A 19,054-nucleotide genomic window follows, 5' to 3' on the forward strand; every position below is an offset into this window, starting at 1 on the left:
CTACAATCGCACAACACTTGGACTGATGACGCCAGCCGCAGAAAACTTGCCCACAACTTCCGTCGAAACGCCCTTTCGTTTGATCCAGCATAAAAAACGGGGTAGGTGCTGCTAATTCTATTCTTTAGCTGAACACATATATACCACATGCAAACAACTACACCATCGATCGTTACAAACTCTCGCACACGCACACGTACAATTTAATACGTTCGCCTTCGCACTTGCCTGTGATACTGATCAAAACAAACACAATTTTCCAATCGGAAAAAGGGCGAACCACCACAGAACACGCACACACACATATGCACACTTACACTATAGGCAAATTTCCAAAGTGACTACCAAATGCAAACGCGTATACTTTACTTTTCTGTTGGCTTTCGAACGCCAACAACTGGCGAAATAATGCGGCCTAGCATTAAAAAGGGAAACACCCCACGACCACGTATGCACGCTTTGCAATCTCCTAGGCTGAAGGAAAATAAATTCCGAAGCAGGATCGCTTCTACCGGATTGAAGTTTGCTTGATGCTAGCCGCTTTTGTTTTCGTGTCCCGATTTTCAGTCACTGTGTGTACGCAAGTCTGCCACAAAACTATGCTCGAGCGTTCCGTTGATGTGCCATCGTTCGTCTGGGTACGACCACAATAAGCGAACTGTGCGCTGCTGCTTCACCATCATGACAGTTCGCTTCGTGCGCTGTTTTCGTCTGTTCGTCACGTTTCATGATGGGTAAATTCAATGCGTTTGGCTCAAGATGAAGCGCTTCATTTTCTACTAGCGCTGTTGTACACCTGAAAATTGTTTTATTAACGATCGTTTTCTAACTTTCGATTCCGATGCAATTCGACAAAACCGAAACTCGGTGCACAGTGTGGTCGTTGCTTGGGATTCCGACGCTTTTCACCGAGGGTTGTCAAATCGCAGGTATATCAATACGTATCTGATTTAATTTTGACAGATGAGATCCGATTGAATCTTCCGAGAAGTTTCTCTCTGGTAGAAAAGTCGATCAAATTAATAAAACACATTTCTGTATTGCTGAAATTTTTCAGAATCGATAAATCATGTTATAAGCATGTAAGTGAATAATAAAAAAATGAATTTGGCAACTGTCGGATACCCACCACCAAACTCTATGCGGACCTATCCGTAGAGAAACAACGGGATTTGATCGACGTTAAAGCAAACTTATGCTTGCGATTAAAATTCAAGCAATTTTAACGTATGGGAGATTTCAAAATTGCAAAATTTGTATTCAAATTTCCATGCTTGCAATACAATATCTTATTTAAGATAAATGTTTATAGAAATCCAGTTTTAGCTAAACAATCATTGCCAAATTATTTTCCTATTACCCAACTGATTCATAATAGTAAAAATGTTAAACATTCAAAGTAAATGGATGGACAATCAAGGCGCATGCGTGTGCGTCAATAAACGTGTTTGGTACACAAAAGGATTTATAAACATGTTTAAAATAAATGTTATTCGTTATTACTCATATGAAGCCGATACAAAAGCATTATGTATGAATAGATAGCTTATCAGGCTTCAATGCGGATAATATGGCAAATTAAGATAATGTGTGCAATCACACTAGAGCTAATTATATTTACATCAAAGGCACTAGGAAATTTCCCCTTACGGCACAGTATCCTAGAAACGTTATCCTACCCCAACTAGCTGCATTGGTATTGGTGGGTGGCAAGCGACTTGTAGATTGTTCTGTGTGTGTTGTTTTTCGCACAACCGACAGGAACAAGGATCGGCAGGTATACAGGCATTGCGTGGAGTGAACGACACAGGATATCTTTTGCTAGACCCTTCCGTAAACGACCTTCTCCAATTACACTCCCTACTAATTTCGGTTCGGCCCTTCCGATTGTATTCTAAAGTTTCGTGTCCAATATACACATTTCTTAATACTTACAAAGCGCGTACACACATCAAAGGGGGTTTTTCGTGTAGTTTGCGCTGAAACCGTGCGGGGTGTGTCTGCGCTTTTCCGGGAGTGGGGTCAGTTCCGTGAATCATTATACAGCCGCTTCAATCCGTTCTGGGCGAATCATTACAAGCAGCAACAATCCGTGGAAAGAAAGTAGTACATTTCAGCTGTTGAGAAGACATGGACTTGAAAAATAAAGTTGCGCTCGTGACTGGTGCTGCCACCGGGCTCGGAAGAGCGTTCAGTGAGGAATTGTTAAAGCATGGGGCAAAGGTAAACGAAGCGTAAGCTTTTAATTAGTAAATATTCTACATTCAAATGAATACTACGCGCAGGTTGTTGTATGTGACTTGGACTCCGATGCCGGCGAATTGACTGTGGAGGAACTCGAAAAACAATATGGAGAAAGGGTGTTATTTTGTCACTGCGACGTTACTGATTATGTGCAGTTCGAAGGTAGGGTGTTAAATATTGAAACAAATACACGAGAATGATTGGGGTTTTGTTATTCCATTTGCAGAAGCCTTCGAGTACACTGTGTGCATGTTCAAGGAGGTCAACATTGTGATAAACAACGCAGAAATCATGAACGATAACTTCTGGGAGCTCGAAGTCGATGTAAACCTGAACGGTGCTATCCGAGGCACACTGCTAGCCCAAAAGTTTATGGACAAAAGCAAAGGTAGAGATGGTGGTGTCCTGGTTAACATTGGATCTGGAGTCAGCGTCAAGCCACAGTTATCTACTCCTATTTATACCGCAACTAAACATGCCATTCTTGGCCTGACCAAAGCGTGTGGAGATCCATTCCATTACGGCAACACCAACGTACGAGCGTTTGCTTATTGTCCAGGACCAATCGAGAATTCATCATCGCACAACAAACGTTTCATGTCGCCGGCATATGAGAAAGCCAAAGAACTGGATATGAATGGTGTTCAATTACAAAGGTAAGTAAACACCATTGAAATGCGTGTTTTAAACCCCGTCTGTGTAATCGTTCTTCATATTTCAGAATGGAGCATGTGGCCAAAGAATTGATACCGTTGTTAAAAAATGCACCTACCGGTTCCATCTGGCTGGTATCAGGAGGCAAACCAGCCAAGGAGATTCCTTACAGTAGCATCTAAAGCTCATCCTACAACACATTCTACGTACTAGCGCTTTCGACTCGTATCACATTACCATCAGTTCAAGCAGCATATGGCAAACTCGACAGCATATTATTATAAGCAATTCCAGTCCGAATTAACAAAACAATCCTTAATGTATCATCCATTCAAACTGTACTTATACCGATGATTGATGCATCGTGCATTCAGTTCTCACATTAGCGCATACATTCGTAGCGAAACAGCATTGATACGGGACAAATACTGTTCAAACCCATTGTCATATTGCGCTGGATATTATTGAAAAGAAAACCTAACGCTTTTGATACACATAATTATCAAGCAAGACGAATAACCGAGACGAATTTCAATATTGTAAGACAAAATTGATATGACTCAATCGGTACCATTGTCGTAAAATAAAGTGTAATGCATAATTAGTATTATAGTTGCGAATCGTTTACTAAAAATAATTTAGTTCAACCGAAACATTTGGTAAAGGTTAGTATTGAAAGCTAAAATATGCCATAACATTATCCAGCATCGTGAACCGCGTACATTTTAATTATTCTCTACTTTCGTCGATTTTACGATCGTCGATTGATCGATGTCGGAAGATTTTGACAGTTGCGAGCTGCGGGCAAATTAATTTTCCCTTCATTCCATCGACAGCCGTCGGAGCAAGCGTTGGGTTCAGCATTTGTGTCCATCAAAACGATTTGTACAGATTCTGTGGAATCTGGCTGCTTCCTACGAACTGTACCTGTGTGTAAGTGTGTGCGGTATCATCAAATGGAATATGTACCATCGACGGTGATAGTAGTATTAAAGTGTTGATTCCAGAAAAGCGATTCGTAACATAACAACGCTTCAATAAAACCTTTACCTAAAGACACCAAATTTTCGGTGGTACGAACTCAGGTAAGATGCCGGTCAACCAGGCTACCTTTGTTCTTCCATTCGATGTGTGAATGTGTGCGTGACTGGTGCTGTCAAAGCGGCGCGGCAGTAGCAGCAAGAATTGTGACGACGAACAATCGTTTCTCTATCCAAATTTCGTATTTCCATAGTTTTGTACACTAGTGACGCCATATTTCAACAGTTTACTGTGCAAATATGGAAGTCGATCAAGTGTCGGGTGTTTTGCACACCATTTTGTCCTCCGATGAAGTGGAACAGCTCGGGGAAGCGTCGGCTAAAAAGATCGAAGACGCGTTGGAAAAAAAGTTCGAGGAATTCCTCATGGCTAAAGCGATATGTGAAACAACAAAGACTGACTTAGGTAAGTGACCGTAGGCTTTGGTGTAATGTCTTTCCTAAAATGAAGCGATGTGTTTTCTTCGGTATCATTATCCACATGATACTTCCATAATATCGTAATCCTTCCCCATCCTCCCCCTCTTCCCTTAATTGCAACTGTCAAAGCTATCCCGCTAGAAATGCGTATCGATGGACGCTCTTTGACGTGTGCAAATTTGTTTGGTTAAGTTGGAGTATGCTAATTTCTGTACGGGATGATACCCTGAAAATGTACGTAATGCGATGCTGCATCAATGCAAAATGTTTAATATTTGTGTAAATTGCTTTTATTTTGTAGACATCATGAAAACCGACTATGAGAGGAAAATAGAAGAGTTGACGTTGAAAGTAGAAGATGAATCTGCCAAATACCATTCCTCGCAGATGAGCGTCAAAGAAATGCGCATAGAGTTGGAAGATGTAAAACAAGAGCTTATAAAAGCGAAGGAAAAGCTCTTCGCGAATGAAGTTGAAAATGAACGATTCCGCAAGGAGCGTAATCAAGCACTGGCCGAACGTGACACCATGGACAGTGCATTAAAGCGCAAAGAGCTAGAGGTCGACAGGTTACACTATGATGTGCTCGAGCTGGAGAAGAAAATGAAATCTGCCAACACGGCCAAATGTGAAGCATTGGCCAAATTGGAGGAAATTGTTAGCAAAGAGCACAGTCTCGAGTTTAAAGAAAAACGCATGGATCAGGAATTGTCGATGCGCGACAATCAAATCGCCCGGCTAACGCAGGACCTGGATCAGACATTGCGCGAATTACAAGCTATTCGACGCGATCAGAACATAAATTGCCTCACTATGGAAGCTAAGCTGACAGAGAAAAATGAAGAATTGAAGATTGCGAACCAAACGAACTCATTTCTTTCGGAACAAAATGTTGAACTGTCGTCTAAGGTCGAGGAATTAGCTACGAAAAACATGAAGCTTAGCAACGAAATGTCCACTATGATGGAGCATTATCGTAAGGAGCTGGATTCGCAAAACCGCTTGTGCGAGTTACTGCAGCAGGACAAACACGATCATTTGCAACAAACTAAAGAACTGGAATCTGCGATTACTGCCCTGCGCCAGATGCTTAACGAGGCAACGGAATCCTGTGGTACGATCGAAACAGAGAAGAAGCAACTCGAGTTGAAACACGCCGATGAGCTTGCAAACCGAGATAAAACGATTGGCGACCTGCGAGAAGAGCTAAAGCATGCCAACGAGTTGCTCGCCGAAGCTCGGGAAGAAAATGTGGAACATGCCGTCGAAAAGCTTGCACCGTCTGCAGCTGCTACCAGCCGCATGTTAAAGACCGGGATGTCATCGACGGAAGTTTATACACTGTACGTGCGCACCATGGAAAAGCTGCAACAAGAAGAGAAAGAGCATGAAAAATTGAAACTACAGACACAGACTATCTTGCAAGAGTTGGAACAAAGCGCACCGGAAATTTTACGTCAGCAAAAGGAGAACCATACCATAAAGGAGGCGAACGAAGAAATAACGTTACAGCTCAACAACATGATCGCGCAAAGCGCGGAGCTGCATGCTGAGATCGCGGCACTGCGGAATAAGATCCGTTTAATGGAAAATGATAACAAAAAACACCGCCTAGAACGTGCCGATCTCAGCCGTCAAGTATGTCATTTGTTGAACGAAGTAGAAAAAATGCAACATGGTGTATCTACTCAAGAAGTGGATAATTCGTCGTTAAACTCGACTTTGAAAGAATACGTCGCTAAGGAGCTGATAACGTTTAGCGATATTGAACATCTTCAGGCTAACAATATAAGGTTGTTGTTAATTATTCGAGATCTCGGTATAAAAGTGGATGAATTGGAAAAGATCCATAGCTCTATGAATGCAGCTACGTATGAGGCGAAATTGGAAGCATGCAATAATCGGATCCACGAGCTAAAGGACACAGTGGACAAACATTGTCATTTGCTTGAGCAATGCAGTCAACAACGAGATCGTTACAAGAAAATGTACCATGATGCAATGCGAAGCTATAATCCTGGGTACAAATCAGCAAGCATGAATGGAAGCAATTTGCAGGGCGAAACGCTAATGGACGGGTTGGACGATGTACCCCTGGCTAACAGCAGTACAGCAAACGATAATAATAGTGGCAGTTTAGCGGCAGCTGTGGCCGAAAAGGATCGTAAGGTTACTGAATTGGAAAGCAAAAATCAGAACTTGCAACACGAAATGAGTGTTGTAAAACAAGAATATGAGGCATACCGGCATGAGAAACACTCCAATGACGTGCTAATAAATCAACAGCTGGATAAAATGCGTACTGAAATCCGCGAGCTGTCGGCCAACAACGTGAAGCTGATGGGTACAAATGAATTCAACTCCGAACAGAATCGCCTAATATCGAAGAACATCACGACGTATAAAAGCCAGATAACGGCACTCGAAGAACGCAATCGTAATTATGAAAGTACTATTGCGAAACATGAAGCATCTATAATGTACGTAAAGGAAGAAGCGTTGAGCGCGCAAACGAAACTTGCCCGCGCTGAAGTGCAGTTGGAAAATTTAAAGCAGGAGTGTCGAATTCTGAAGGATAGCGAAACGCGGCTGCGCACGGAACGTGAAATCTTAAATCGTGAACGGTGCAACCAGAATCTGTTGCTTAACAATCTCGAAATGATTAAAGTGAGCATGGAGCGTTCGGAGAACGAAGGAAGATTGCGGTTGGAGTCACGCCTCGACGAAACATCCCGCGAGTGTTCAGCCTTGCGTCGACGCTTACAAGAGGAGCAAGATCTATACCGCGAGCAAATGGCCTGTCTGCAGCGACAGGTGGAAACGGCGCAGAAACGAATGGAAGAGGAAATCGCCATCGCAGAGGGACATCAAGCAGAACTGCGTGACGCGCGTAATGAGTTGGAAATCAAATCGCGTAAGGTCGACGATCTTCAGCGCAAGCTACAAGAATCATTGTCTCCGAACGACGAAGATAATCCGGTGACACAAGCGAAACGAAAGATTCGTGAGCTAGAGAACAGCCTGGCTGAGAGCGCCGTAGAAGTTAATTCGCTACAAGCACAGCTAGCCACAGCGCAAGAGCACGTTAAAAAGTATGGTGAACTTTCCGATGCCACAGTAAAAGAGCTTAGCGACGTGACCGAGCTATGCAATCAACAAAAGGAATCGAGCGAAAAAGAAATAGCGGCTTTGCGAACGAGTGAATCAGATTTGCGCGCTCAAATAGATGAGCTAAAAACAGAACTTTCTTTAAAAATAACTGGTGCTAAGCTTACAACCGGCGATAAGGATTCCGAGCTGCATAAGGTACAGCTGGAGCTTAAAATTACCTTGGAGAAGGTAGCCGATCAAGCCCGTGAACTGCGTGAGATTCGTGAAAATTGCAATGCTTTAGCAGCAAAGTTGCACGAAGCGGAACAAAAGTATGCCCGCGAAATGGTGGAACATTCCAGTGATATTCAGCAGTTGGCTCAACTGAAGGAGGACATGCAGCGAATGCAAGCACAATTCGAAGAATTACAAAAACAACGCGATCAAGCACAAGAACACCTGAAAGCAGGCGAACAGTGTTGGAATAATAGAGAAGAAAAGCTCCGCGCAGAATTATCCCAGTTGGAGGAACAGTTAAGTAACCTCAACTCGCAGAATGCGGCGTTACACGATCAGATACAAAACCTAGGCACTCGGTTATCGATCAGCGTGGCATCGCAGAACCAAACGCTTACTGAAGCGGAATCAATGAACGCGGATAATTCTACGATCGGTGAAGATGCTTCCATTCTGAACCGTTCATTGAACGATGAAGAAAAACAGTCCGTCGAACAATTGCTGCAAATTATCAAATACCTTCGCAAAGAAAAGGATATTGCGGTAGCGCGATCGGACATGTTACGCTCGGAGAATGTGCGAATACAGTCAGAACTAATGATCTTAGAAAAGAAGTTCGAAGAAGTGCAGGCGGAACTGAAGGAAATGCGGGAGAAAACAGATACTGTTACTGTGACAGCGGCCAAACATGAGGAGATATTGCGTAAGCTCGATACATACAACGCGATAGTGGATAGCAACCGTGTACTACGGGATGAACGAGACGGTCTTAATCAGAAGGTCCGAGAGCTTTCCCAACGTTTACTCGACGCTGAAGATAAGCTATTCCCTCTAGAGGAGAAGGTGCAAGAGCTGACAGTAAAGCTAGAGTCTTCTACAAATGAAAACACGACCCTTCGAATGGATGTTGCCCGTCAGCGACAGCGTATGACGTCGCTGGTAGAACGATCATCAAAAATAAATTCGGACGACTGGAAACGTATGCAGACCGAACGAGAAAATCTCGCCAAAATGCTCGTTGCCGAAAAGGACTTGCACAAACACGCCAACGAAGAACTGAATACGAACAAGGTTGAGCGGGCGAGGCTCGAGGGAGAGTTAAGTTCGGTCAGCAAGCAATTGCAAGCTTGCAACGTACAGATAAAGAAGTTAACTGACGATCTGGAGGCAACGGCGGCTCAAACTGCTGAATTAGAAACACTTAAAGCAAAGCTGAAGACAACAGAGGAACAACTCGGCGAGGTGCGACTCAAGGAAAGTCAGATTCGAAAGATTGCCAAACGGTACAAGGATTCATTTAACGAGTTGAAGAAACAGACTGATGAACGTGAAACGGATGCAGCGGAAAGTGCTAATGTTGATGCAAACGCATCCGGAACTGTTGCTGCTGTCGCGACCGAAGAGAATGCTGTCGACGTGGAAGACATGCGGAAACAAGTTGAAACGGCGGCAGAAGAAATCGATACGCTCAAGAAAGAGAATGAGCTGTTGCGTGCTAAACTGGAGAAAGCTGAACGAAGCACGGACATCGTTAAAGAGGCGAAGACACGTATTCTGACACTTACGGAGCAAAAGAATAATGCGACACGCGAGTTGAATGCTGTGAAGGGTCAGCTGCAACAACAATTGGACCAAATGCGCGAGGAAACAGATATGCTGAAGGCACAGTATGAAGGACGTGTGACGCGATGTGAAAAAGAAACTGCAGATGCCGATCGCGAAAGCAAGGATACAATCAGTCGACTGACTCGAGAAAACGAGCAACTAACGATCCGACTGAACCAATTGAATCGACAGCTAGGACTGCAACAGGCTGTGGCCAAACCAACGACGAGTGCAGGCGGCACTGGCGTGTCGGAAAAACCCGCAGGTGAAAGTCCGCGCACAGCGAACGTTAAACCAATGGCCGGACCAAGTCAACAGCAGTCGGCTACGGTCACACCGCGCCGAGTAAGTGAAACACCGCTTGCTAGCATCCGGCCGATGGCTGTGGGCAGCCGTACAGCTGCAGTGCTACCAACAAGCCAAACCAGTAGCACGAACGTTGCTATCGTGCAGGGTTCTTCAGCGTCGGCATCCGTATCAACATCACCGGCGCCTGGTGTTGGTGTATCTGCTGGAGCAGCGACGAGCAACAGCACTGCTTCTGCAGGGGGGAGCAATTCAGCTGGATGCACCGGATCATCGGTAGCAGGCAGCGGAGGTAGCGCATCCGCTAGTGTGTCCGGTACGCCGTCGACCAGCGGCCTCACAACGGCTCTTGTTCCACCACAACAGCAGCAAGTGCACAGTGTGACAGCTACCAGCAGCAGCAGCACCTGTGGTGGCACAGGCGTTACCAATGTGCTTGGCTTAAACGAACAGATCACTGCATCTTCACCAACCAGCTCACACACGGACTACATGCCAGCAACGAGTTCAGCTAGTGTCGCAGTTGCTGCGGTGCCTCCGATGGGCACAGCTTCAACTTCAACTGCTGAAAGTTCTTCATCGTCGTCTTCCAGCACGTCCCCCCACGCCGAGGGAGAAAATACCCCGCAAATGAGTAGTAACGACCAGGCTTCGCAACAACTGCAACAGCAACAGATACAGCAAGCCGCTGTAGCCATGGTTTTGCCACATGTTGAAGGTGGAGTTGCCCAGCAACAATCTTTGCAACCACAGCAACCACAACCCCATCTCCCGCAGCAGCAGCAGCAGCAAGGGAATGTACCCCTGCAATTACAGCCACTGCAGCAGCAACAGCAATCAACTCCTCAAGTAAGTTGCTATTATGCTATAATCGGGAACGTACATAATATCTAATTTGGTTTTTTGTTTTCTTTTTGTGTCGTTCATCATCAGGCTTCGTCCAGCAACACTGTAACCACTACGCAGGCTGGTCATAAACGGCCGCGTGATGTAGAAGGCGACAGCTCCACAGATAACGCTGGGCAACAGTTGGTTATTAAACCAACCCCAGCAAAAAAACGTATCCGTATGGTGCAAGTAGCAGTAGACGGTTTTCAGGTAAAGTAAAGTTTTAGTAAATGGCGAATAAAATCATTCGAAGTCAAGCGGGGAAAAGTCATTTGTTAATATTATATATTTTCTATTGTAGGGTGTCAGTGAATCTGGGTTAGATGTTGAATATCAAGTACCCACATCGTCACAACGCGATCAAGAGGACGACATCATTGTGGTAGATTCTGAGGGTGAAGATGACGATGACGATGAGGAGGAAGACGAGGAGGAAGACGTCGGCATGGCTGACGAAGGTATGGCAGAAGCGGACGATGGTCCGTTCGATGTGTATGAGACCGAAGAATTGGGCGTTGCCGGTGGTGTTGGAGCCTACGACGAGGGTGAAGGTCCGGACATTGACGAGGATAACAATATTCAGTCCGCTAATAATGAGGTTGATGTGGATGAAGATAATGAAATACCGAATGCTTGTGGTACAACTTCCACCACTTCTACATCGACATCCTCCACATCATCGTCTACGCAGTCAGCGAAACAGACGTCAGGTCAACACGCTGCACCGATGGATACGACGGAAGATGTTGACACTAGCAGCACCAGCAGTACAACAGTACTTGCCGGCGTAAGTTCAGTTGCCGTTGCCGGTCCATCCACATCTATACAGTCGTCATCTCCTGTTGAGAGTGGCGCAAGTACGAGTTCTACCATCGGTAGCAATATCTCGAATGATGCACAGCAATTGCCACAGATTCAAAGCACAACTGGGGTTAGTCGTAGTGAAGCTTCCTCAGGTCAACAATCGTCTACCTCCTCCTCGGTTCCACTGCCATCTACAGCTGCGTCATCGTCAGGAACTGGAACTGCATCAGTCCAATTGCAGGGAGCTGTCGCTAGTGGTATTGTTGGTGGTAGTGCACGCCAAGTGGTGAATCCACTGGGTCGCCAGCAGCAGCAGGCGACACACCTCATATTGATGCAGCAGAACTATGAGCACCACGAAAGTGCGGACGATCGTATCGTGCCGAGTACACCGACATTGTATGCTCCTCGACGAACTGATGGGTAAGACACCTGAATCGTAAGCTTCAATTCTTTTCTTTGTAGCCTCCAGCATGACCTTTCAGCCATGATGATCATATTCTTTCACTGTACACATATATACTACACATGGATTTTTATGCATGGTTTTATTTGGTTAATGAATTAATATTTTTCATTAATTTGGACATTTGTTTGTTCATGGAGTTGAAATAGCCTTGGGTAAAACTATCCAATTACGACAATAGTGGGCTTTATATTCCATCTAAAACGAAATATGCTCATTTTACCATTACGGATACGGATATGATGTTTAACATTAAATATTTACATTTATTAACACTTTTGCATCATTAGTTCTACGATGTACACTTACATATGTAGAATAATCCACTTTTAAATTTGTCGCCAAAATGACTGGGAATTCTTCAATTTTTTATTTAAAAACACTGTTAAATTCAAGCGTTTATTAATTTTGTTACCCCTATTTTGGCTAAAACAACACCAGGACGTAAATTATTTTATTTAAAATCAACACTATCTACCTATCGGTTTGATAGGGATGGGGAAATGATTCCCACATTAATTTGTATTGCATGGAATTGTATTTATTGAGTGATAATTAACATGTAGTAAACATCAATCCTACCGGGATAGTCATTTTGACTAGTCCGGTACCTTCATCATTAAACCGAAAATTAAGTGATTCTAGTTAATGCATGAAATTAATGTATATGTTTGTAATAGTGCAAACTCCTTCATATATTAATATTTCATTTAGTTTTTCAAAATCATTTATTATGTAATCGCTTATCATTTTGGCTACCTGTAGTCGTGGTAGAATTGCATACGTTTAATTTCTGATACTTCTAATGTTAACAATTAATGTCATCGATCGTGTTTCCAGCATATTTTCAAGATTTTCCCCGATTAACGCCGTTTGATTGGCTTAAATGTAATTGTTGGCTACAAATTGAGTAATCACCAGGGTAGTATGCTTATTTTCATACCCCTACCCTTACACTTCACCAGTTTTATCAATATGTAAAGCTTTTTTTGTTTTATATATGGCAATCTCTATTTATTGTTTTAAAAAATACGGATAATACGTTTCTCAGCACTTGTCTTGGATATCGGAATCTTAACTTCTCCTACTCGACTATGAGTATTAATATTTTTCATATGCAATCTGTTGCCACAACTAGACCTGCTGTCGGTACCGGCAACACACTCATTCATCGATCAACGTATAGCGTAATCGTAGAGCATTACTAAATGAAAAGAATAAAAAATACGTTGCTTCGAAATAAAGATGATCCTGTGTTTGGCCGTTACGGACATAAACCATTAAATACAAATTAACAGCGATAATTCGCACTTTTAACTATTCTAACGCCATTATTGCGCAACCCCCAACTACAACTTCATAGCAATATACTGAATTTATTTTGCTCTGTAGCTGACATGAGAATGAAGCTTGAAGATGTCCATCGTATGCATATTTTTAATATTGATTTTAGCAAAGAAAAAATCTCTAATAATCAATATAGTTGTATTATGTTGTATTTCTGAAATTTAAAGAAATTATTTAATTATTTTTTTAATCAGAATGAAATAATATCATAGCATGAGTGGCATAGCACAATTGGCGCTCAATATGTATAAATTTTGCATGCAATGGAAACCTCATTTATATCATGTTGGTTAGTGTTACACGGAGCGCAATAACACACTAGCGACACATATACAGTACAGTATTGGTAACTTTTTGGGTATAGAATGTGATAGTGACAAAATGATTTCTTGTCCCAACTAGGGTTACTTCTTCTTTATGGACTACAGATTCCCTAGTGCATATATTCCCATTGAAAATTAATTTAGCTAATTTAAATTCATGGGTACTGTACTCGATACCATGTCGTCAGTACGCCACGATGAATGGATGTTTTAAACAGCATTACTGATAATAGTTGTACGGAAAATGCATTATGTCATAATTCTGTTGAAAAAATATCCTGTGAATTTTATTGTCTTATTCATATAAATATCTTGCTTTCTAACTATATATCTCTCTCTTTCTCTGTTCTCGCAATTTCGCATACGCCGTAGGCCATAATTAAAGGCACATCGCCCACGGGAAAGAGGTGAACACACCATAGAGTAGTTTTAGATATTAATAAGCCACTTGATATAGTTTACGCCCTTGAGAAAACTGAACGCGGTTAGTTATTGTAATTTTTGTTTTATTGTTGAGATTAATAGGAATTATTTAACTAAATTGGCATTCCAAGTATACGCTGAGTAGTTAGTTAGTATCAACTAACTAACTAAAATGAAGTGTAAACATTTCAACTAACTAACTAAAATGAAATGTAAACATTTTAACTCAGCTGTAACCAGAGTTATATTACGACAGTCGAGCTTGATAAATTGAACGAAAATACATAGATTTCAACAATGATAAGCAATAGTAGTGGCATCAATGTTATCCAATCACCTGACAAACGAAAATGGTCTTGCCGACAGGTAACACTGAGTGTATGAGCAGGAAGGATATTTTTATTGACGACTAAAGAATATACCTTTCGTTATATATATATAATTTTCGATCAATGAAACTGTTATCAAACAGTATTTTTTGTACATTATTTTGTTTAGTTTGCACAACTTAGGCTTATATGATATTTCAAAGTTTTTATACATAAAAATAAGCTCAGATAACTATTGGTTTATACTAGGTTTACTGTATATAACAAATAGTTAGATTATTTACAGGAAAAAGCTATTCAGACGTTCATCGCTCAGCCATCCACATTCGAGTAAAGCTTCGTTTTACCATATCGCTTTCAAGTAAAGCATAGTTTTAATTCCTTTAGTAAATGTCTATAGTTTATTTTGGTAAAGTTAGGTGGAGAGCTGTGCGTATAACAAAGTAACGTCCAGGAACTGACAGCAGCAATATATACAGGAAATCCCTGAGATATACGGTTGCTCTTATTCCAGATTCGGAGAGACGCGTTTTGTGGAAATTTAACAGATGAGTTAGTTTATAGCACAAAATTCAGGCAAAAAGGTAGAAAATTCGTTGGGAATACCTTTTTGTCTTTGAAATTTGTCCTATAAAGCATTTGTTTTTAATCATTGTTAATGTTTTCTTCCAAAACGTCTTTCTAATAAATAAAGAGCAGAGAAGAAAGTCGACTCTGTAGTTATTGCAGTATAAACGATTTTGCACCAGGATTCGGCATACGCGGAAATTCGAGATACGCGTATCTTTCACGGATTATAGCGGTCCACTAGAACAGTGTATCTCGGGGACTGCCTGTATATATATGATTTAGGTATATATGTGTTAAGTTAGGCCATTGCACAGGTTTAATTAATCGCTACAATATACATAAACAATCGTCATGCATCTAATAATACAAATGGGACATTTTGAAACGGAAAGAAAAATTAGTGTGACAACTTAAACACGCATACGGACAGCATCGTTTGTGACAGGTATGGATGATACAGTCCCCTGAGCCGTTTTTTTTCTGGCCATAGAACGTGTAAAAAAACATAATCCGAACGCATGCCGTCTAATGTTGTCTGTTTGCTAGAAACCTTGTTCTAAACTTGCATGCGCATATGTGAGACATTGATTGAGAGAGATTTATATAATTAAAGCGAGTATCAATGGAATTAATTTGTACAAGAGAAATTTGAAAATGGTCATCTTTTATTAATCAAAATTTAATTATGCTATTTCCTATTTATTTTTTCGTCCTGTGTCACCGTTTCGTAGTACTATTTATTTTTAGTGCTATTGGTTAGTTGTGCCTTATCGATTTACTTTGAGCCGGAAATGCATACCAAGCAACAGAATTATGATATAATGTACTTTTGAATTGGAAACCCATAATGTGTGTGTTCTAAATCATGCGATAAAAATTATGACATGGATATGAAGGACACAATTTACTGAACATCTAAACCAAATCAGTGGGAATGTATAATTAATATGCGTATTTTGAGGCTGGCGGATTATTATAATAATACTGTGCATAATGCATGTTTTTTATTTGTTAATTTAATCTAGGTTACCATTGATTTGCTTTGAGAAGATGTTTAACAGTGGCATTTTCAGTTTCAGTGTAGGTTCGCCACATCCACAAGTACCTACTGCACGATTTACGTTCAGTGAAACGTCCACCAGTCGTCAATCAGTCGGTGTGGTGCCTACAAGTGGTGGGGTTACCGGCAGTGTAGGGCTGCCCGAGGGGATTGATGACACAAGGATCGACCTATCGCAGCTCGAAGATGCAACTGCTGGTGGCAGTAGTGGAGGTGGACGCAGTGTGCCTACAACACCACAACATAGCACCGAGCAGATCGCAATGGGAGGCATGGCCGTTGCTGGCCCATCCAATAATATCGAACGTTCATCTCCTGGTGGAGGCGAAAGCCAAGTCCCCGATATTCTCGTGTCGGGTGCTGGTATGGGAGGTGAGTTATGTTTGCAGAGTGAAGAGTGTTAGATGTTAGATATCACACGATAATCTTCTTTTTGTTTAGGGTTTTTTTATTTACCATGAATGGTACATATACATCCTTGTATTGATTCTACCATCTTTCCCGACTTTCGGCTGTCGATTGTCTGGTGATCCATCACATGATTTGCTCATGACAGTAACGGATGTTTTTATCCGTACTACTCTTGAAACTTAAATCTGGAGATATTTGGTTTAGACCAACGCAATTATTCAGCTAGAATGCGCTTTTTGTTGTTAAGACATTCAGACAGACTCAAATGTTAAATACATCATGCGCTCTCTAGCCTTATAATACATCTCTAGTTTTACAGGACCCGTTAAAATGATGGATTTTAAACTTTGAACTGAAAGCCGGAATATACCGTAGCTTTATATTTCGCATCTTTTAAATCATAAATTTATAATTATATAGTAATTATTTGTACACATAAGTTATCTTCAGCTCCTTAAATTTTACAATTCACTTGTGGTATACCTTTATCTACGGCACCCTTTAGATTGACGTGTAATGGTTATATAAACAAGGCAATTGTGCCTAACATTTTTCCCACAATGGCTATGGCAATAATTAGTCTACTAAAAATCATGTGCCGGTGCAACAACCACTAGAATCATTAGCATTTTTGGCAAAACAAATGAAATCGGATTGATATTTTAAACAAAGTACGTATTTACATCACGACAAGTCACGTGGTGTATAACGGCGTCCGGTGGTAGCGGCGCGGGTCTTCGCACGACAGAAACGGTCCAAAATCCCATCTAAAAAAAAATCCCTGATAAAAATATTTTTTGTTCAATGATATTTATTATGTTATTGTTTTCGTTTTTCGTTGCTGTGATATAATTCGCTTGGACAACGAGCAGACGGCTACATTGCCGAACCCACCACAAGCACTACATATTCTTCCGAAGCGCTGGCTGCGACTGATGCAGCTAGTTCGGAAATTCTCGATCGTAGTGAACGTGAGCTGCTAGGGGAAGACGAAGATGACCTCGTCGACGACGGTGTAACAGGAGATGTTTCAGCAATGGATGCTGAAGCGGATGACGACACAAGAACGGCAGATTCAAAGACCACGACTGCAGCCCCAACTACTTCAGGAAGTGTAGAAACAGCAACGGACGGTGCATCTTCACGGACAGCGCAACAGTCCGGATCCGCCAGTGGTAGTGGATTACCCTCTGGTTCCGGTAACAATGAAGCCGATGCTGGTACTGGCGACGATAGGATCAGTTCGGAAGGTGAAACATTGTCTACCACTTCCCGACCGGTAAGTCACATGGCTTTAAAGCAATGCTGGGATATTAAGTAACGTAACTTGCGTAAGCTTAATAACGTACGGCGTGGGTTATTTCGTTGCAGATGGAAGAGAGTAGTGAAGCGGAAGTATTGGAAGCACCCAGCAGCAATACGCGATCGCGTACATCTACACAACGAGGTACACCAAATGTGACGGGGCGCCATGCCGGTCGACGTTACAATCATCGTGGGGCAAACCGTACCCCTATAACCTGGAACGAAGGACGAGGTAAGCTTTTTATAGCATTATTTCTTAGAACTAGTACATGTATATTCAATCATGACTCTGTTTAGCCTCTCACAACCGTCCTGGCTTACAAAGTACAGGACCGACGCATTACCAGCCTCCGCACATGATGCAACAGCAGCAGCAACAGCAGCAGCAGCAGCAGCATCAACAGCATCAACAAGGTCGAGGCCGGAATTCACGAACAGGCCGTGGAAGACGTATGAATAACCCGTACCGATATCAATAAGCATTATGCAGCTACAATGAGTAAGCACCAAACCATATTAATTAAGATTATATTATGTTGAGCTCGGATAGCATTCACAAATCAAATTAAGCAAGCGAATTAAAAGACAAATCTCTTTCGCTTTATAATCAGAATGATTATCGCGGCTAATTACAGAGATGAAATGTTAGTTCCCTTAGGAGCTCCTAGTTCGTCATTTACTATACATGATCCATTATTATATTTTATTAATTTCCTGATACATGAAATTGCTGGATGGAAAAAAATGAAAGGATCAGATTTGCTTAAAATATATTAGGATCGTAAAACAATGCATGCGAAGCGTAAGCAACCCTCAATTATCTATTTATGTCAACACAATTGAGAAAGATAATACATGGTTTTAAATACCTCCTCGGCTTCGTAATCTTTCATATTAAACGAAATTTTATGTATAGAGTTTTTTCAAGCGATAAACCTATCAGATCTACCAACTACAATGCAAAGGAGGTCGTGGGATAGGATCTTCAACAGTGGTGAAGTGCTAAGGAAGAAGCTATCCCAGTACAAGAAAGCACTGCCAAAGCCTTGAAGACGATGATAACTCGTGACAGATTCTTTGACCTGAAGATTATCCAACGATCCCTCCCCCATTCGTACCCAGGATAAGGCGATGACTCGTTCTCCTGCGCGCGTGTACAGGTTTCGACAACCGGGGCACGATTTTTCCCGTTCTCTTCAATTCCTTGGCTTCACAAGTGACATCGACAAAACAGGACGTCTATCTGCGGCGTTGTGCGAATCGTACTCCCACCCAACTGAAACGCAAGGTCTTTTAAGGATCAATACGATAAACGCACAGTACCTGCTCTGTCGGTGGCTTTGCCTGTGATACGACCCGCCTGGAGAACAGAATATCAGGTGACAACGACGATCGTGAGTTTGTAGAGGACATCTGCTGTATTGAAACGATCGCAACTTTTGCCAACTTGAACAAGAACGGGTGGCGGATGCATCAATATCATGCTCACACTTCAATTAGAACCTACAACACCTTCACCGTCAACAGGCTTT

General features: G+C 42.0%; 2 protein-coding genes across 2 annotated transcripts; both read left to right on the top strand.

Annotated features, from left to right (window-relative positions):
- The first annotated feature begins 2,024 nt into the window (after positions 1 to 2,024).
- LOC128297763 (15-hydroxyprostaglandin dehydrogenase [NAD(+)]-like) lies at positions 2,025 to 3,480 on the top strand. Its single transcript, XM_053033455.1, has 4 exons — positions 2,025 to 2,223; positions 2,286 to 2,406; positions 2,471 to 2,900; positions 2,966 to 3,480. Exons 1-4 carry the CDS (start codon positions 2,131 to 2,133, stop codon positions 3,078 to 3,080), a joined length of 759 nt encoding a protein of 252 aa, XP_052889415.1. The 5' UTR covers positions 2,025 to 2,130; the 3' UTR covers positions 3,081 to 3,480.
- A 698-nt stretch (positions 3,481 to 4,178) lies between these two features.
- LOC128308242 (nucleoprotein TPR) lies at positions 4,179 to 18,397 on the top strand. The gene is made up of 8 exons (XM_053045473.1): positions 4,179 to 4,344; positions 4,660 to 10,445; positions 10,530 to 10,694; positions 10,786 to 11,711; positions 15,820 to 16,178; positions 17,090 to 17,496; positions 17,589 to 17,754; positions 17,820 to 18,397. The coding sequence occupies exons 1-8, from the start codon at positions 4,179 to 4,181 to the stop codon at positions 17,999 to 18,001; spliced, it is 8,157 nt and encodes a 2,718-aa protein (XP_052901433.1). The 3' UTR covers positions 18,002 to 18,397.
- The last annotated feature ends 657 nt before the right edge of the window (positions 18,398 to 19,054 follow it).

This window comes from Anopheles moucheti, chromosome 2 (genome assembly GCF_943734755.1).
Source record: "Anopheles moucheti chromosome 2, idAnoMoucSN_F20_07, whole genome shotgun sequence".
In the NCBI taxonomy this organism is placed as follows: domain Eukaryota; kingdom Metazoa; phylum Arthropoda; class Insecta; order Diptera; family Culicidae; genus Anopheles; species Anopheles moucheti.